Raw genomic sequence first — 21,619 nt, forward strand, 5'->3', positions numbered from 1 at the left:
AGTGAACTCAAGCACGTACACCAAGCTCTTAGGGCTAATGGTTACTCCGACTATACAATCCGCAAAGCTATCACTCAAACCATGAAGAAGAACCCTCTTGAGGAGCCTTTCAAAACCATCACTTTACCCTACATTGCTGGGATCACAAAAAAGATCTCCAAAATCTTGAATAAACACAAGATCCAGGTCCGTTTCAACACATTACATAAAATCCGTGATCTGGTTCCGTCTGTAAAAGATGTGATTCCGGACATACAATACCCTGGTGTCTACAAACTAAGTTGCCTCTGTGGTAGTAGTTACATTGGAGAAACCAAACGCCATATCTCGGACCGCATTCGTGAACATAAAGCAGACCTTAAACACGGTAGGACCAACACCTCGGCCGTAGCAGATCATTGTTCTAATTCAGTAGGCTCACATGCCATTGACTTTTCCAAGACGGAGGTTCTTTGTAAGCCATCTGGCTTCCATGAGAGATTCGTTCATGAGGCTATCCACATATACAAACACAGAGACAATTTCAACCGAGAAGATGGATTCTATCTTAGCAATCATTGGAAAGATTTGATAAATCATTTCAGTTCTTGATTGATTGTTCACGCTTACAGTGGCTTTCAGACAGCATACATAAAAACAAATTTCGTCTCCCCCCTCCTCTTTTCAAAAAATAGATGGACTAGTCCTGGCAAACAGCCAATCGTTGCGCGTGACGCAAACGTTATTTTATATAAAAAAATAAATATGCCGTTTTCAAAATAAATTTATGCAAACCGACACACCTGATGATGACCGTTTGAGTTATGGTCGAAACGTCGTGAGAATTTTTATTGTTTTATATATATTTTGTTATTTTGTTGTTTCTCTTCAACGTGACTTTACCGAAAAAACTAAGAATATGAATTACTGCAGTCACGAAAGCTTTAAATCAAAATTTAATCGCCTCTACGGGGAGGGTTTTCACATAACTTTAAGATCCTTCAACAAACTCCGGGATAAGAAAGCTCAGCTGATCGAGTCTCTCACCTTCCTGAAGAGATGCCGCGACTCTGGGGTAATACCAATCGCATTTACACTCACCTCTGCTACTGTAACTTCTTCTAATGCGAAACGAATTCTTTTCAAAACTAGCTTAGCTCTTATCTCAGAAAAAATCAGACTTATACGCACAGAACTAGATCAGTTAGACAAGACACTCTACAAATCACACTTATCATTGACGGCAATAATGTCCACATCGGATTGGGAACATGTAGACAATATGACTGCCTCTTCAGCTGCTACTATGTCGACCAAATGTAAGGAAAACCTGATTTCCAAATTTAACCTCCTATTCAACAAAAGACCGGACCCACACACCAAAAAGTTAGACGTTAATAAAGTCGTAATTAATCGCAGTAACAGTTCTATTTCCGATGGTCTGAAATCCGTTTTAGCTAAAGGTCTAAACTTTGCAGTCACACCTAAACACATACCAGTTAATGATATAATTGCCCAAGTAGACGTTGCTCTCAGGGGCCTGGGTCACATCGCTGCAGACGTAGCAAGATCTGAAATCGCTGCAACCCTCAAAAACGCTAAGATGCCAGCTAGCAACCTCAGCAAAAATGAGCGTTTTGAATTATATAAATTAAAAAAGAGGAATGATATTGTAGTTCTCTCAGCTGACAAAGGCAATGCTACTGTTATCATGGATAAAATAGAATACAACAACAAAATTAAAGAATTACTCGACGATGGTAGTTATACAAAAATAAAAAGAGATCCCACCAACAGCCTCGTCACACAAACCAACAAAATAATTTCTGATTCAACCGCATTAATTGATCAATCTAAACAGTTTTCATTGAAACCTTCTGCTGCCAGGCCACCAAGATTATACGGCTTACCAAAAATACATAAAGTTGATACACCTCTTCGTCCCATAGTCTCTACTATCAGCTCCCCCACCTACAAACTAGCTCGTTTTTTGTCTGAAATCCTGCGTCCTTTCACTGGAAAGACCACCTCTGCGGTACAAAATTCTACTCACCTGGTATCAACAATCAAGGGTATTTCCCTGTCCCCAGACGACCTGCTTGTCAGTTTTGATGTAGTTTCCTTATTCACCAAGGTTCCTGTACCTGACACCATTGCAATCATTGAAGACTTGGTTCATCAAGGACTAAACACTGAGGTACCCCCCCTGGTGAGACACTGTTTAACCAATACATACTTCACTTGGAATGGAACTTTCTACAAACAAACTGAGGGCACCCCAATGGGCTCCCCCCTTTCTCCAGTTATAGCTAACATTTTCATGGAGAAATTTGAGACTGACGCCATCCAGACTGCCACTCTGCGCCCAACCTTATGGAAGAGGTACGTGGATGACACTTTTGTCATCTGGCCACATGGCCGGCCTGCTCTAGACCAATTCTTCGACCACATCAATTCCATACACCCAGCCATCAGATTTACCATGGAAGTCGAAATAGATGGCAAGATACCTTTTTTGGATGTCCTAATTAAAAAGAGACCTGATGGTTCAATGAGCCACTCTGTCTACAGGAAAGCTACCCATACGGATGCTTATCTGAAACCGGATTCCCACCACCATCCATCACAGAAGAATTCTCTCATCAAGACTCTGTATCATAGAGCCCAATGCATATCCGACCAGGAACACATAAGCAGTGAACTCAAGCACGTACACCAAGCTCTTAGGGCTAATGGTTACTCCGACTATACAATCCGCAAAGCTATCACTCAAACCATGAAGAAGAACCCTCTTGAGGAGCCTTTCAAAACCATCACTTTACCCTACATTGCTGGGATCACAAAAAAGATCTCCAAAATCTTGAATAAACACAAGATCCAGGTCCGTTTCAACACATTACATAAAATCCGTGATCTGGTTCCGTCTGTAAAAGATGTGATTCCGGACATACAATACCCTGGTGTCTACAAACTAAGTTGCCTCTGTGGTAGTAGTTACATTGGAGAAACCAAACGCCATATCTCGGACCGCATTCGTGAACATAAAGCAGACCTTAAACACGGTAGGACCAACACCTCGGCCGTAGCAGATCATTGTTCTAATTCAGTAGGCTCACATGCCATTGACTTTTCCAAGACGGAGGTTCTTTGTAAGCCATCTGGCTTCCATGAGAGATTCGTTCATGAGGCTATCCACATATACAAACACAGAGACAATTTCAACCGAGAAGATGGATTCTATCTTAGCAATCATTGGAAAGATTTGATAAATCATTTCAGTTCTTGATTGATTGTTCACGCTTACAGTGGCTTTCAGACAGCATACATAAAAACAAATTTCGTCTCCCCCCTCCTCTTTTCAAAAAATAGATGGACTAGTCCTGGCAAACAGCCAATCGTTGCGCGTGACGCAAACGTTATTTTATATAAAAAAATAAATATGCCGTTTTCAAAATAAATTTATGCAAACCGACACACCTGATGATGACCGTTTGAGTTATGGTCGAAACGTCGTGAGAATTTTTATTGTTTTATATATATTTTGTTATTTTGTTGTTTCTCTTCAACGTGACTTTACCGAAAAAACTAAGAATATGAATTACTGCAGTCACGAAAGCTTTAAATCAAAATTTAATCGCCTCTACGGGGAGGGTTTTCACATAACTTTAAGATCCTTCAACAAACTCCGGGATAAGAAAGCTCAGCTGATCGAGTCTCTCACCTTCCTGAAGAGATGCCGCGACTCTGGGGTAATACCAATCGCATTTACACTCACCTCTGCTACTGTAACTTCTTCTAATGCGAAACGAATTCTTTTCAAAACTAGCTTAGCTCTTATCTCAGAAAAAATCAGACTTATACGCACAGAACTAGATCAGTTAGACAAGACACTCTACAAATCACACTTATCATTGACGGCAATAATGTCCACATCGGATTGGGAACATGTAGACAATATGACTGCCTCTTCAGCTGCTACTATGTCGACCAAATGTAAGGAAAACCTGATTTCCAAATTTAACCTCCTATTCAACAAAAGACCGGACCCACACACCAAAAAGTTAGACGTTAATAAAGTCGTAATTAATCGCAGTAACAGTTCTATTTCCGATGGTCTGAAATCCGTTTTAGCTAAAGGTCTAAACTTTGCAGTCACACCTAAACACATACCAGTTAATGATATAATTGCCCAAGTAGACGTTGCTCTCAGGGGCCTGGGTCACATCGCTGCAGACGTAGCAAGATCTGAAATCGCTGCAACCCTCAAAAACGCTAAGATGCCAGCTAGCAACCTCAGCAAAAATGAGCGTTTTGAATTATATAAATTAAAAAAGAGGAATGATATTGTAGTTCTCTCAGCTGACAAAGGCAATGCTACTGTTATCATGGATAAAATAGAATACAACAACAAAATTAAAGAATTACTCGACGATGGTAGTTATACAAAAATAAAAAGAGATCCCACCAACAGCCTCGTCACACAAACCAACAAAATAATTTCTGATTCAACCGCATTAATTGATCAATCTAAACAGTTTTCATTGAAACCTTCTGCTGCCAGGCCACCAAGATTATACGGCTTACCAAAAATACATAAAGTTGATACACCTCTTCGTCCCATAGTCTCTACTATCAGCTCCCCCACCTACAAACTAGCTCGTTTTTTGTCTGAAATCCTGCGTCCTTTCACTGGAAAGACCACCTCTGCGGTACAAAATTCTACTCACCTGGTATCAACAATCAAGGGTATTTCCCTGTCCCCAGACGACCTGCTTGTCAGTTTTGATGTAGTTTCCTTATTCACCAAGGTTCCTGTACCTGACACCATTGCAATCATTGAAGACTTGGTTCATCAAGGACTAAACACTGAGGTACCCCCCCTGGTGAGACACTGTTTAACCAATACATACTTCACTTGGAATGGAACTTTCTACAAACAAACTGAGGGCACCCCAATGGGCTCCCCCCTTTCTCCAGTTATAGCTAACATTTTCATGGAGAAATTTGAGACTGACGCCATCCAGACTGCCACTCTGCGCCCAACCTTATGGAAGAGGTACGTGGATGACACTTTTGTCATCTGGCCACATGGCCGGCCTGCTCTAGACCAATTCTTCGACCACATCAATTCCATACACCCAGCCATCAGATTTACCATGGAAGTCGAAATAGATGGCAAGATACCTTTTTTGGATGTCCTAATTAAAAAGAGACCTGATGGTTCAATGAGCCACTCTGTCTACAGGAAAGCTACCCATACGGATGCTTATCTGAAACCGGATTCCCACCACCATCCATCACAGAAGAATTCTCTCATCAAGACTCTGTATCATAGAGCCCAATGCATATCCGACCAGGAACACATAAGCAGTGAACTCAAGCACGTACACCAAGCTCTTAGGGCTAATGGTTACTCCGACTATACAATCCGCAAAGCTATCACTCAAACCATGAAGAAGAACCCTCTTGAGGAGCCTTTCAAAACCATCACTTTACCCTACATTGCTGGGATCACAAAAAAGATCTCCAAAATCTTGAATAAACACAAGATCCAGGTCCGTTTCAACACATTACATAAAATCCGTGATCTGGTTCCGTCTGTAAAAGATGTGATTCCGGACATACAATACCCTGGTGTCTACAAACTAAGTTGCCTCTGTGGTAGTAGTTACATTGGAGAAACCAAACGCCATATCTCGGACCGCATTCGTGAACATAAAGCAGACCTTAAACACGGTAGGACCAACACCTCGGCCGTAGCAGATCATTGTTCTAATTCAGTAGGCTCACATGCCATTGACTTTTCCAAGACGGAGGTTCTTTGTAAGCCATCTGGCTTCCATGAGAGATTCGTTCATGAGGCTATCCACATATACAAACACAGAGACAATTTCAACCGAGAAGATGGATTCTATCTTAGCAATCATTGGAAAGATTTGATAAATCATTTCAGTTCTTGATTGATTGTTCACGCTTACAGTGGCTTTCAGACAGCATACATAAAAACAAATTTCGTCTCCCCCCTCCTCTTTTCAAAAAATAGATGGACTAGTCCTGGCAAACAGCCAATCGTTGCGCGTGACGCAAACGTTATTTTATATAAAAAAATAAATATGCCGTTTTCAAAATAAATTTATGCAAACCGACACACCTGATGATGACCGTTTGAGTTATGGTCGAAACGTCGTGAGAATTTTTATTGTTTTATATATATTTTGTTATTTTGTTGTTTCTCTTCAACGTGACTTTACCGAAAAAACTAAGAATATGAATTACTGCAGTCACGAAAGCTTTAAATCAAAATTTAATCGCCTCTACGGGGAGGGTTTTCACATAACTTTAAGATCCTTCAACAAACTCCGGGATAAGAAAGCTCAGCTGATCGAGTCTCTCACCTTCCTGAAGAGATGCCGCGACTCTGGGGTAATACCAATCGCATTTACACTCACCTCTGCTACTGTAACTTCTTCTAATGCGAAACGAATTCTTTTCAAAACTAGCTTAGCTCTTATCTCAGAAAAAATCAGACTTATACGCACAGAACTAGATCAGTTAGACAAGACACTCTACAAATCACACTTATCATTGACGGCAATAATGTCCACATCGGATTGGGAACATGTAGACAATATGACTGCCTCTTCAGCTGCTACTATGTCGACCAAATGTAAGGAAAACCTGATTTCCAAATTTAACCTCCTATTCAACAAAAGACCGGACCCACACACCAAAAAGTTAGACGTTAATAAAGTCGTAATTAATCGCAGTAACAGTTCTATTTCCGATGGTCTGAAATCCGTTTTAGCTAAAGGTCTAAACTTTGCAGTCACACCTAAACACATACCAGTTAATGATATAATTGCCCAAGTAGACGTTGCTCTCAGGGGCCTGGGTCACATCGCTGCAGACGTAGCAAGATCTGAAATCGCTGCAACCCTCAAAAACGCTAAGATGCCAGCTAGCAACCTCAGCAAAAATGAGCGTTTTGAATTATATAAATTAAAAAAGAGGAATGATATTGTAGTTCTCTCAGCTGACAAAGGCAATGCTACTGTTATCATGGATAAAATAGAATACAACAACAAAATTAAAGAATTACTCGACGATGGTAGTTATACAAAAATAAAAAGAGATCCCACCAACAGCCTCGTCACACAAACCAACAAAATAATTTCTGATTCAACCGCATTAATTGATCAATCTAAACAGTTTTCATTGAAACCTTCTGCTGCCAGGCCACCAAGATTATACGGCTTACCAAAAATACATAAAGTTGATACACCTCTTCGTCCCATAGTCTCTACTATCAGCTCCCCCACCTACAAACTAGCTCGTTTTTTGTCTGAAATCCTGCGTCCTTTCACTGGAAAGACCACCTCTGCGGTACAAAATTCTACTCACCTGGTATCAACAATCAAGGGTATTTCCCTGTCCCCAGACGACCTGCTTGTCAGTTTTGATGTAGTTTCCTTATTCACCAAGGTTCCTGTACCTGACACCATTGCAATCATTGAAGACTTGGTTCATCAAGGACTAAACACTGAGGTACCCCCCCTGGTGAGACACTGTTTAACCAATACATACTTCACTTGGAATGGAACTTTCTACAAACAAACTGAGGGCACCCCAATGGGCTCCCCCCTTTCTCCAGTTATAGCTAACATTTTCATGGAGAAATTTGAGACTGACGCCATCCAGACTGCCACTCTGCGCCCAACCTTATGGAAGAGGTACGTGGATGACACTTTTGTCATCTGGCCACATGGCCGGCCTGCTCTAGACCAATTCTTCGACCACATCAATTCCATACACCCAGCCATCAGATTTACCATGGAAGTCGAAATAGATGGCAAGATACCTTTTTTGGATGTCCTAATTAAAAAGAGACCTGATGGTTCAATGAGCCACTCTGTCTACAGGAAAGCTACCCATACGGATGCTTATCTGAAACCGGATTCCCACCACCATCCATCACAGAAGAATTCTCTCATCAAGACTCTGTATCATAGAGCCCAATGCATATCCGACCAGGAACACATAAGCAGTGAACTCAAGCACGTACACCAAGCTCTTAGGGCTAATGGTTACTCCGACTATACAATCCGCAAAGCTATCACTCAAACCATGAAGAAGAACCCTCTTGAGGAGCCTTTCAAAACCATCACTTTACCCTACATTGCTGGGATCACAAAAAAGATCTCCAAAATCTTGAATAAACACAAGATCCAGGTCCGTTTCAACACATTACATAAAATCCGTGATCTGGTTCCGTCTGTAAAAGATGTGATTCCGGACATACAATACCCTGGTGTCTACAAACTAAGTTGCCTCTGTGGTAGTAGTTACATTGGAGAAACCAAACGCCATATCTCGGACCGCATTCGTGAACATAAAGCAGACCTTAAACACGGTAGGACCAACACCTCGGCCGTAGCAGATCATTGTTCTAATTCAGTAGGCTCACATGCCATTGACTTTTCCAAGACGGAGGTTCTTTGTAAGCCATCTGGCTTCCATGAGAGATTCGTTCATGAGGCTATCCACATATACAAACACAGAGACAATTTCAACCGAGAAGATGGATTCTATCTTAGCAATCATTGGAAAGATTTGATAAATCATTTCAGTTCTTGATTGATTGTTCACGCTTACAGTGGCTTTCAGACAGCATACATAAAAACAAATTTCGTCTCCCCCCTCCTCTTTTCAAAAAATAGATGGACTAGTCCTGGCAAACAGCCAATCGTTGCGCGTGACGCAAACGTTATTTTATATAAAAAAAATAAATATGCCGTTTTCAAAATAAATTTATGCAAACCGACACACCTGATGATGACCGTTTGAGTTATGGTCGAAACGTCGTGAGAATTTTTATTGTTTTATATATATTTTTTTATTTTGTTGTTTCTCTTCAACGTGACTTTACCGAAAAAACTAAGAATCTGTTTGGTGTGTTTCATTTTAGCTGATCTGTAGTCAAAAAGGGGTGGAATGCCAACTTCAGCAATTTGCAGGCACAACGCAATGGTGAAAACGGTGCTTCTTTCTGTTTACCACGTAGGCTTCCGCGACCAATATAATCAATACGTTTTTTTGGGGGGGGTTAGATCACGTAAATATATAAATGTGTCGTTAAACCCGCCACCACCCGACACAGCCAACTAGTAAGGGTTGTCACGTAAACAGAACGTGCTAATTCGTCACTAGTACAGCACACCGGTGTGTTGGAGAGCCAAGCCACATAAAAACCCTATTTTAGATTTTTTTTAGATGCGATCAATGTGGGTTGGAATGTATTGAATCAATCGGTAAATCCAAGTGTATTGTATTATTGTACAGCGGTGTAGCATTTAGTTAGCATGGATGACGCTATATAACATGCAGTTATTATTATGAAGATGAGTATTCAATGATGTGAGAAGCAGTCAGTCATATGTGGGGGGGGGGGGGGGGGGGGTGGGGGAAGAAAGGTCTTGACACCTGGGTTTGAACAGGGGGCAGGGAGTCCATGTGTCTCTGTGTGAGCCTCTTTGATCGTTCAGGTCATGCCCCATCTCTGTGTGAGTCCGTGTGAGTCGATGGGTCTCTGTGTGAGACTACATACAATACATACATTACAGAGTGATGCTGCTACTGCGTTGGTAGTGGTGCACAACACATTCGTCAATAACACAGTGGCCTTAAATATATATGATAGTTCCTGCTACCCTGCACCACATCTCCTGTCACCCTGCAGCACAGTTCCTGTCACCCTGCACTACAGCTCCTGTCACCCTGCACCACAGCCCCTGTCACCCTGTACTACAGCTCCTGTCAGCCTGCACCACAGCTCCTGTCACCCTGCACCACAGCCCCTGTCACCCTGCACCACAGCTCCTGTCACCCTGCACCACAGCTCCTGTCACCCTGCACCACAGCCCCTGTCACCCTGCACTACAGCTCCTGTCACCCTGCACCACAGCTCCTGTCACCCTGCACCACAGCTCCTGCCTCCCTGCACCACATCTCCTGTCACCCTGCACCACAACCCTGTCACCCTGCACCACATCTCCTGCTACCCTGCACCACATCTCCTGCTACCCTACACCACATCTCCTGTCACCCTGCACCACAGCCCCTGTCACCCTACAGCACAGTTCCTGTCACCCTGCACCACAGCTCCTGTCACCCTGCACCACAGCCCCTGTCACCCTGCACTACAGCTCCTGTCACCCTGCACCACAACCCTGTCACCCCGCACTACAGCTCCTGTCACCCTGCACCACAGCTCCTGCCTCCCTGCACCACATCTCCTGTCACCCTGCACCACAACCCTGTCACCCTGCACCACATCTCCTGCTACCCTGCACCACATCTCCTGCTACCCTACACCACATCTCCTGTCACCCTGCACCACAGCCCCTGTCACCCTACAGCACAGTTCCTGTCACCCTGCACCACAGCTCCTGTCACCCTGCACCACAGCCCCTGTCACCCTGCACTACAGCTCCTGTCACCCTGCACCACAACCCTGTCACCCCGCACTACAGCTCCTGTCACCCTGCACTACAGCTCCTGTCACCCTGCACCACAGCTCCTGTCACCCTGCACCACAGCTCCTGTCACCCTGCACTACATCTCCTGTCACCCTGCACCACAGCTCCCGTCACCCTGCACCACAGCTCCTGCCACCCTGCACCACAGCTCCTGTCACCCTGCACCACAGCCCCTGTCACCCTGCACCACAGCTCCTGTCACCCTGCACCACAGCTCCTGTCACCCTGCACCACAGTTCGCAGCGGAACTCTCCGCAGCAGCAGCAGCAGTATCATGACTCACAACCTCCTCCTCGTCCAGCTCCTGCTCTCTACACCGAGGACCAGGACCGGCATTGCCAGGCGTCGTTTCTCCAATTCAGCTATCATCATCGTAGTCATCGTTTTCATCATCATCATCATTGTCGTCGTCATCATCGTCGTCGACGTCATCGTCATCATAGTCGTTGTCATCATCATCAGTGTCGTCGTCATCATCGTCGTCGTCGCCATCATCCATAATATAGGTTTTTTTTGTTAGAGTGTGTGAATATGAATGTGTCGTTAAACCCACCACCACCACCCGACACAGCCAATTAGTGAGGTTTCTCACGTGAACGGAACATGGCAATTCGTCACTAGTACAGCACCACCGGTGTGTTGGAGAGTAATTCCACAACATTTACCATCTGAGAACGACGTTTCGCCAGTAATTACAACCAGTTTCATCGGGCGACAGCCAGATTTGTGGAGAAATCCTCCTGTTTCGTTCCTTAAATACACATTTATATTCGCGTGATCTAACCCAAAAAAGGACATTATGGACGATATTTGTCGCGAAAGCCTACGTGTTAAACTGATCATCATCGTCGTCATCATCGTCGTCATCTCGCTGAACATTCGCAGCGGCAGCGTTCAATCCACACCGACTTTCAAGAGTCACCTAAAGGCCCCGGTCTCCTTCTCCTTTTTTTCGAGTGACACGATCGTTACGTGCCTGTGATATATTGCGCTGGCGCCGTTACAGGCTGTTTTGTTATGATTATTTAGCCAACGCTGACCCTGCTTGGCCTTGGGAAACAAGACGCGAGCTCAAAACACGAAGTCACTCGGGCAGCCACCGAGATGAGGGTGGGGGTCGGCGGGGATGGGGCAGCGCAATGCTTTTGGATCCCGTAGCAGGGTCACATTACGTGCCGGCGCCGCTTTGGGAGCGAACGTAACATTAACTGTTGAAAATTAATGAGAGGAACTCGTGGGTCGTGGGTGGAGACCGAGCGTGCGGACGGCAGAGAAGCGAGGAAACGTGCAGATTTTAATGTATTTTTAAAAAAAAGAAAAGAAATCCTATTTATTTTTAACTGGCCGTCAAACGGCCGAGCCTGTATTTTAAACTAATCTTGCCCAAACTGCACGGAGGAGATTTGCATTTCAAAGCAGCGGGGGGGGGGGGGGGGAGGGGGGCACATGGGGGTGGTCGGGGGGTTCTCCGGGGATGTGGGGTGTGTGCGTCTGCGCTGCTTGTGAGCGTGCATGCGTGCGCGGTGTGGCGCGGTGCGGCGAGCGGTGGCGCAGCGGTTCGGGCCGGCTGCGCTATAAACCCGGCGGCCCGGGTTCAATTCCCGCTCGCTGACCGGACCTGGGCCTCTTCTAGGTCGACTCAGCCTTAAATCAATTACTCGGTCGCGGTGCGTAAACAAGGGGACGGTCACGTTGTGCGGCGCTGGCCACCCTCCGTGTACCCTGCCGACGTTGATAGGTGCTCGCTAACAACACTTGCTCCAACAGTCTGTTAAAGGGTATATGGTAGTGGTGGGGAGGGGGGGGGTTCTTCATCTTCGTGTCACTGTGTGTGCGCGTACAAACACACGCGCACAGCATCGTCGAGGCGGAGGAGCAGGGTGAAGAGTCGCAGAAGCGTCCGGCGGAACCCGCGGCAGAGAACCCCTCGGATGCTCCACGTCCCCCTCCACCGGTACGACTCCCCGCCACCCCCACCCCACCTCTGCCCCCCACACTCTCCTTCCGCAAACACACGTCACATCCACCAGCACTCAGCACCACCGCACGTCCCCTACTCCTCGCAGCGAGCTCTGCCTGCACTCCCTCAAATGGTCTCAAGTGTCCTCCACAAGTACTTGGTGGTGCCGCCGCCGCCGCCGCCGCTGTTGAAAATCGATGGGCCCGGTTCTTGCTTGAGTTTTCAGAAGTGGCAAGGCGGACAGATTGTCCCAAAGGTTGCGCGCAGGCTCAACTTTAAATGGAAGTAAATGATCCTCGAAACGGAGCCCGTTCGGGAATCTCCGCGTTATTGAACCACGGCACCTCGCCGATCTCGTCGAGGTGCTTAAACCGTCGCACGAACTCTGGTCATCCTCGCAGCAGCAGCAGCAGCGGCTTTTTGTGGGCCTTTGGGTCTCCACGTGAGTTTATGGGTGTCTGTGATGGCCATGGGTCTCTATGCAATGCAGCTCGCTTTCTGGATTCAAATCCAGGGCCACGGACGTGACACGGATGTGTGCAATCCGAATAAATTTTTGGGGAAAGGGCAAAAATAAATAAATAAAGTTGCGCATGTCTCTCTTTTTTTGTCGCCAGCGATCGCAATGCTCTGAAATTTATTTTGGAGTTGGTTTCCGAAAGTCGTTTAGCTGCAAGGAGGGTGGCTCCGTGGAGATCAAATGACAGCTCCTTGAAAATCCCCGCGCCGCCTCAGACCATCCATGCACGTTGCCCCGCTGTTGTCTTTACTCCCTTAATCAACATCCAGGAGACACTGGGATCACAGCCACAGCCGTTCATCACAGTCCCGAGGGCTGCCACACGGAGTCAGTTTTTTTTTAAAGTGTATTTTGCCAACAGTTTGCCAACTCTGCCGCTGCAAGTGGCAGGTTGCCGCTTTTTATTTAAATCTCCTTACCGTCAGAATCACAGTCTCGATTTAAATCTCTCCTTACCGTCAGAATCACAGTCTCTATTTAAATCTCCTTACCGTCAGAATCACAGTCTCGATTTAAATCTCTCCTTACCGTCAGAATCACAGTCTCTATTTAAATCTCCTTACCGTCAGAATCACGGTCTCTATTTAAATCTCCTTACCGTCAGAATCATGGTCTCTATTTAAATCTCCTTACCGTCAGAATCACGGTCTCTATTTAAATCTTCTTACCGTCAGAATCACGGTCTCTATTTAAATCTCTCCTTACCGTCAGAATCACATTCTCTATTTAAATCTCCTTACCGTCAGAATCACGGTCTCTATTTAAATCTCCTCACCGTCAGAATCACAGTCTCGATTTAAATCTCTCCTTACCGTCAGAATCACAGTCTCGATTTAAATCTCTCCTTACCGTCAGAATCACATTCTCTATTTAAATCTCCTTACCGTCAGAATCACGGTCTCTATTTAAATCTCCTCACCGTCAGAATCACAGTCTCGATTTAAATCTCTCCTTACCGTCAGAATCACAGTCTCGATTTAAATCTCTCCTTACCGTCAGAATCACAGTCTCGATTTAAATCTCTCCTTACCGTCAGAATCACAGTCTCTATTTAAATCTCCTTACCGTCAGAATCACAGTCTCGATTTAAATCTCTCCTTACCGTCAGAATCACATTCTCTATTTAAATCTCCTTACCGTCAGAATCACGGTCTCTATTTAAATCTCCTTACCGTCAGAATCACGGTCTCTATTTAAATCTCCTTACCGTCAGAATCACGGTCTCTATTTAAATCTCCTCACCGTCAGAATCACAGTCTCGATTTAAATCTCTCCTTACCGTCAGAATCACAGTCTCGATTTAAATCTCTCCTTACCGTCAGAATCACAGTCTCGATTTAAATCTCTCCTTACCGTCAGAATCACAGTCTCTATTTAAATCTCCTTACCGTCAGAATCACGGTCTCTATTTAAATCTCCTTACCGTCAGAATCACGGTCTCTATTTAGACTGCAGGGGTAATCCAATGAGCCGTAGAGCTCTCTTTCACCGACGCTTGGTATGGGTGGCTGCAGCGAGCACCAGGGTAAATCGTTTCTCCCAACGGACTTAAACTTGCGGGCGACGGCGGAGGCAGGAGGCGCGGTGATACAGTCCAGCGGGGGTCGCCGCGTTGCTGGAGAGGCTCGCGGTCGGAATCTGGCAGGCCGCCCTGGCTATTGCTGCGGCGGTGGGTGCGTATTAGCTGCACTCATACGCGTCGTCTGCTTTGCAGCGGACGTTAAGGATCCCCGTGACGTCAGTCGAAACGAATAGACGGGCCATCGCGTGCCGGGGGCGTCAAAGGCCCAAGTTGAGCAAATTTTAAATGAATACACCGCGAAAATTACTCGGTTGGGATTACACAGAGCGGCGTCGCCCCCTACTGGCAGCACTCCATCCGGCCACGAAGCACAGAGCCTACGTTGAGCAAATAACAAACATTCTAAATTATTATTCAAAGCTAATCATTATCATCCATGGTCAACCCACTGCTGGATGAAGGCCTTATTATGCCACCGCTATCATCATCATCATCCATGGTCAATCCATTGCTGGATGAAGACCTCCCCAAGCAGCAGACACTGGGATCACAGCCACAGCCGTTCATCACAGCCCAGGGGCTGCCACGCGTTGCCAGGTTTTTTTTAAAGTGTATTTCACCACAGTCTGCCAACTCTGCCACTGTGAGTGACAGGCTGCGACTTTTTCAAAATCTTCTTGCCGTCAGATCCCGTGATGGTAATGAATCCACCCTGCACGTGAGCCGATTCCGTCGCTCAATCTCCCATGGTGGTGGCCGGCCCCTCGCGTTGTCTGCCGCTCCACTCATCTTAATGCTCTGTTGGGTTGTTGTTTTTTTTCAGTGGGGGAGAGAAAATAAACCCCCAACAACATTTTCAGTGCAATGTTTGGTTTGAAGATTGGCACGCACAGGCGAGTGAGAGAGAGAGAGGGGGAGAATAACAACCGGCAGCTTACATCGGTGGAGTTGGCAAGGATCCGGTCGGTTGTATTCTTAAAGCACTTTGCGAGATGTGAGTCAAAATATATTACTTTTATTTTATTTTAAAATGTGGACTTTTAAAATAAATTTTGCGGTGAAAAAAAGAACTTGACACGTTCGTCAATACCACTGCCCTGAAAATAATTATAAGAAAAATGTTTATAAAATGCGACGTTTTCCGGGGCAACAGCCCTTCTTCATAGCAAGGCCATTGGAGAGATGTGACAGCTCGCGAGGGGGAAGCTTGCGAGTTCAACCCCTGGCTTGGGGAGGTTAAACTCAGGCTCACCATCCCTCCGTGGTTAATGCAATGGGTACCACTTTGTGGAGAAGTCAACAGGGGTTGTACAACAGAGAGACGCTGCCGCCGACCATGTGAATGTGGAATTTCCCAACACTGGATCGGGGACTGCAAAGCAGGAGATGAGCGCCAATGCGTCACTGTTTATTTGATTGGGAAGTCACTTGGACTTTCGACCACCGCCAAAGCGGTGTGGCGGTGCAGTTATTTATTTACTTTAAAGAACCGAGTGCTCATGGGCTCTGCTGACCCGCGGAGAGAGCCTGCGATTTTACCAAATGCAGCCACGGTGTAAACCATCATAGCGCGAACTCGGGGTCATCCTCGCATCGGCGGCTTTTTGGCTGGCCATCGAACAAAGACGGCGGTCGCCGGATGGCGCGGCGCTCTCAGATGCGCTGCTTCTGCGGCCGTCTGGAACGCTCTTCCTTCCGATATTAGGAAGCCACTGGGAGCTATGCACTTTTAAATCATCATCGAGATTGACAAACTCATTTCTTTAAAACTGCTTTTTAGTGTTTAGTTTGTTGTCCTTCCAACCGCACCTCCGATTAGCGCGGTTGGCTACGTACGGTACGAAGGAAGCTCCACATACACACATACATGCAAAACGATGGTAGACCTGCTGCCAGTAATTCACTATGCCTCGCTGCTGTGATTACCATATCTGTGTAAGCTGCTGCATAATAGCCGTGCGGCCCTCATTCAGTCGTCGCCAATAATGAAGCTAAATGAGATAATAATCAGTTCAGCTTGTAGCGCGTTTCCGCGGAGTATTCGCTCGCTCTTGAAGAGAGAGAGGACGACTCAGCGGTGCGAGGAGGAACCACGGCCACAGGTTGAGCCGGCCCAAAATTCACTCCATAAGCTTTGCGGTCCTCCGTATGTAAAGATGGTATTTGACAATTAATGAGTGTATGTGTGTATATCTGTGGAACGGTAGTGTAGAAGTTCCCGTGCTGCGAACCCGGCGACCCGAGTTCAATTCCCACTCATGGCCAACACCAGTGACGGTTATCTGAACTGGTCCTGGGCCTCCCCTAGGTCGTCTCAGCCTCAAATGCGTACCCTGTGCCGCCTTCTCCTGGCGAGCCAGGGGCTACGGCTCCTCCTGGACGCCCACGGAAAGAAGGGAGTTTCCGCAACATCAACATGCGATGCACCAACCCCTCACTGCTGCTGCTGCTGCCGCCGCCTCTACACACAGTAGTGCTGGATCACAGGCAGCCTTCACGTGCAGCGTAGCCGCCGCCGCCCGGCGACGAGATGAGAGAGCCGTTTCAGATTATTTTATTTCCGGGAAGGAGACACGGCTGGCTGCGGCTAAGTACCGGGACGTTATTGTCCCTATTGAATTTACGTACAACGCATGAAAGTTCACTGCTGCGTGGGAGCCAATCGGAGCCAAAGGTCTTGCCACGCGAAGGGAGGATGAAATGAGCAATACGATGTGAAGACTACGGAACGGAAAGTAATACGAATAATTAAACACATTTACGTCACGTCTCCATGTGTGAAAGAGTCACCCCGGCAAGGCGCCTTACGATAATGCCATGCGTCACCGTGCCACGCAAAGAATGTTATATAGGCGCCGTTTAACCGTTTACCTCCGATCCCCTTCTGATAAAGCCACACAATGTGCCTCTACATTGGACACCGTCACACCACACTCGAGTATTAAATCAATCGGCGTTCAGCGAACATCCGCTTCCCGTAAGCCTCTTATCCACACCAGGTGCTCGCTCGACCTGCTCTGAAGGTGTGAGGTCGCGGCGCATATCAAACCCCAGCATTATTCCGTTTCTCAGAGCTCGGTTGTGTCGAAGGGATGCAGCACCACATGTATAAGGTGGCGCCACGGTGGCGAGATGTTAACTACCTCGCCTGGTATACAGGAGGTCGTGGCTTCGATTTTGATCCTGACGCATGTATATTTGGAGTTTGCGTGTTCTCCCCGTGGTCACGTGGATTTTTCTCGGTGTCCTCCGGTTTTTCTTTCCACATTTAGAATCAACACACGTTTAGAGTATTCGACTGCTAGAAATTTGCACGCGAAGATAAGCCAGCTTCGTTGAGCTATCATTTGTGGCCAGGTCGCGTCTGAAGAAAGAGCTACATACAGTGAGGGAAAAAAGTATTTGATTCCCTGCTGATTTTGTACGTTTGCACACTGACAAAGAAATTATCAGTCTATAATTTTAATGGTAGGTTTATTTGAACAGTGAGAGACAGAATAACAACAAAAAAATCCAGAAAAACGCATGTCAAAAATGTTATGAATTGATTTGCATTTTAATGAGGGAAATAAGTATTTGACCCCCTCTCAATCAGAAAAATTTCTGGCTCCCAGGTGTCTTTTATACAGGTAACGAGCTGAGATTAGGAGCACACTCTTAAAGGGAGTGCTCCTAATCTCAGCTTGTTACCTGTATAAAAGACACCTGTCCACAGAAGCAATCAATCAATCAGATTCCAAACTCTCCACCATGGCAAAGACCAAAAAGGTCTCCAAGGTTGTCAGGGACAATATTGTAGACCTACACAAGGCTGGAATGGGCTACAAGACCATTGCCAAGCAGCTTGGTGAGAAGGTGACAACAGTTGGTGCGATTATTCGCAAGTGGAAGAAACACAAAATAACTGTCAATCTCCCTCGGCCTGGGGCTCCATGCAAGATCTCACCTCGTGGAGATGCAATGATCATGAGAATGGTGAGGAATTAGCCCAGAACTACATGGGAGGATCTTGTCAATGATCTCAAGGCAGCTGGGACCATAGTCACCAAGAAAACAATTGGTAACACACTACGCCGTGAAGGACTGAAATCCTGCAGCGCCCGCAAGGTCCCCCTGCTCAAGAAAGCACATATACATGCCCGTCTGAAGTTTGCCAATGCACATATGAATGATTCAGAGGACAACTGGGTGAAAGTGTTGTGGTCAGATGAGACCAAAATGGAGCTCTTTGGAATCAACTCAACTCGCCGTGTTTGGTGGAGGAGGAATGCTGCCTATCAGAATCAGAATCAGAAAGGGTTTTATTCGTCATGAAAGTTCACACCGACACGGAATTTACTTTGGCAGGATGGTGCATACATTCAACATATAGGAATCTAAAATGTTAAATAAGTTTTAAACAAGTCTTACTATAATAATAAGGGTTAAAAGTCTTAACTAACACCAAGGGGCTGAAGTATATAAAATTGAATAAATATCGAATATAAAATAGCTTTAAGATATAATAAAAAAATAAAAAATACAAATAGGTTAACATAGTTAATATCGGCAAGGTGTCATTATGTAGATAAAATGTTAAAATCAGTGTAAGCCCTTGGCCTTGTTTAACAGGCCAGCAGCAGATGGGAAGAAACTTTTTATGGCGTGAGGTTTTGGTCCTGATGGACCGAAGCCTTCTGCCGGAGGGGAGTAGCTGAAACAGAGAGTGTCCAGGGTGGGAGGAATCGGCCACAATCTTCCTCGCTCGCCTCATGGTCCTTGTCGTGTGCAGGTCCTCGAGGGTTGGTATATTGCAGGCAATTACCTTCTCAGCAGTGTGGATGATACGCTGCAGTCTGCTCTTGTCCTTGGCAGTAGCAGCAGCGTACCAGACGGTTATAGAGGAGGTGAGGATGGATTCAATGATCGCTGTATAGAATTGCACCATCATTGTCTTTGGCAGGTTGAATTTCTTCAGCTGCCGTAGAAAGTACATCCTCTGTTGAGCTCTATTGGTGAGGGAGCTGATGTTCAGTTCCCACTTGAGGTCCCGGGAGAGAATAGTGCCCAGGAAGCGGAAGGACTCTACAATTTTGACTGGGGAGTCTAACAGGGTGATGGGGGTGAGTGGGGCTGTATTCTTCCTGAAGTCCACAACCATCTCAACTGTCTTTAGAGCATTTAACTCTAAGTTGTTCTGGCTACACCAGGTCACCAGGTTGTCAGCTTCCCACCTATAGTCAGGCTCATCCCCACCAGAGATCAGCCCAATGAGGGTGGTGTCGTCCACAAACTTCAAGAGTTTGACGGACAGATGATTGAAGGTGCAGCTGTTGGTATACAGGGAGAAGAGCAGTGGGGAAAGGACGCAGCCCTGAGGAGTTCCGGTGCTGATGGACCTGGAGTCAGAGACTTGTGTTCCCAGCTTAACGCACTGCTTCCTGTCAGACAGGAAGTCTGTGATCCACCTGCAGGTGGAGTAGGGCACGTTCAGCTGGAAGAGCTTGTCCTGAAGCAGGGCAGGGATGATGGTGTTGAAGGCAGAGCTGAAGTCCACAAACAGGATCCTGGCGTAGGATGCTGGGGCGTCCAGATGCTGTAGGGTGAAGTGGAGGGCCATGTTAACTGCGTCGTCCACAGACCTGTTGGCTCTGTAGGCAAACTGAAGGGGGTCCAGGAGAGGGTCTGTGATGGCTTTGAGGTGTGCCAGGACCAGGCGCTCAAAAGACTTCATTACCACAGATGTAAGGGCGACCGGTCTGTAATCATTTAGTCCTGTTGGCCTTAGCTTTTTGGGCACAGGGATGATGGTGGAGGACTTGAGATAGGCTGGTACATGGCATGTCTCCAGGGAGGTGTTAAAGATGTTGGTGAACACCAGAGACAGCTGGTCAGCGCAGTGCCTGAGGGTGGCTGGAGAGACAGAGTCCGGCCCGGCTGCTTTGCGTGGATTCTGCCTCTTGAAAAGTCTATTAACTTCTCCCTCCTGAAAGGAGAGAGTCGTCTCTGTAGTATGGGTGGGGGATGGGGCCTCTTGGGTGGGAAGGGGTGGTTCAGGACAGTCCAATTGTCTTTCAAATCTACAGTAGAACTCGTTCAGGTCGTTGGCTAGGCGGGAGTCGTTAGTGGTGTGGGGGGCTCTGGGTTTGTAGTTGGTGATCTGCCTGAGCCCTCTCCAGACAGAAGCAGCGTCGTTAGTAGAGAACTGGTGTTTTAGTCTCTCTGAGTACAGTCGTTTAGCCTCTCTCACGCTTTGCTAAACCTGTTCTTCGACTCCTTGAATCTGTCTCTATCCCCACTCCTAAACGCTTCCTCCTTCTCCAACCTCAACCTTCTGAGGTTTGCTGAGAACCAGGGATTGTTGTTGTTAAAGTTCACCCTGGTACGTGTTGGGATACAGCAGTCCTCACAGAAGCTGATGTAGGACGCCACAGCCTCTGTGAATTCATCCAGACTATTGGTAGCAGTCGTGAACATATCCCAGTCAGTACAGTCTAAGCACGCCCACAAATCTTCCACAGCCTCACTGGTCCACTGTTTAGATGTCCTCACAGCAGGTTTACAGAGTTTTAGTTTCTGCCTGTATGCAGGAATCAGGTGGACCATGGCATGGTCAGAGTGTCCTAGTGCTGCTCGGGGGATGGGGTGGTAGGCTCTACTGACTGTAGTGTAGCAGTGATCCAGAGTGTTCCCTTCTCTGGTTGGGCATTTAATGAATTGTATGTATTTGGGGAGTTCGTGGCTGAGATTACCTTTGTTAAAGTCGCCAAGTATGATAACCAACGAATCTGGATTTGCTCGCTCCACGCTCAGAATCTGATCGGCGAGCATGCGTTGGGCCTCTTTAACCTGAGGACAAGGCGGCAAATAAACTCCGACCAAAATGAGTGACGTGAACTCGCGAGGCGAGTAAAACGGTTTACAGGTTATAAAAATTGATTCAAGGAGTGGAGAACAATGTTGCAGAATCACTGTGACATCTACACACCAGCCACTGTTAATGTAAAAACAAATACCACCGCCTTTCGTCTTGCCGGAGAGTGGTATGTCACGATCCGATCTTGCAAGATGGAATCCTGTTAGTTGTAGCGAAGTGTCCGGAATCAAATCACACAGCCATTTCT

At 46.4% G+C, this 21,619-nt stretch overlaps 1 protein-coding gene across 3 annotated transcripts in view; it reads left to right on the top strand.

Moving 5' to 3' along the window:
• Positions 1-21,619, top strand: part of ADGB (androglobin) — a 193,333-nt gene that overhangs the window by 93,878 nt on the left and 77,836 nt on the right. For all 3 annotated transcript variants that reach the window (XM_032973450.2, XM_076074936.1, XM_032973475.2), the window contains one exon: positions 12,372-12,468. In XM_032973450.2, coding sequence (XP_032829341.2) covers positions 12,372-12,468 — 97 coding nt within the window. The remainder of the gene's footprint in view (positions 1-12,371; positions 12,469-21,619) is intronic.

The sequence above is a fragment of the Petromyzon marinus genome, chromosome 51, assembly GCF_048934315.1.
Source record: "Petromyzon marinus isolate PM22_M1 ecotype Great Lakes invasive population chromosome 51, UKy_Petmar_22M1.pri1.0, whole genome shotgun sequence".
Taxonomy (NCBI): Eukaryota; Metazoa; Chordata; class Hyperoartia; order Petromyzontiformes; family Petromyzontidae; genus Petromyzon; species Petromyzon marinus.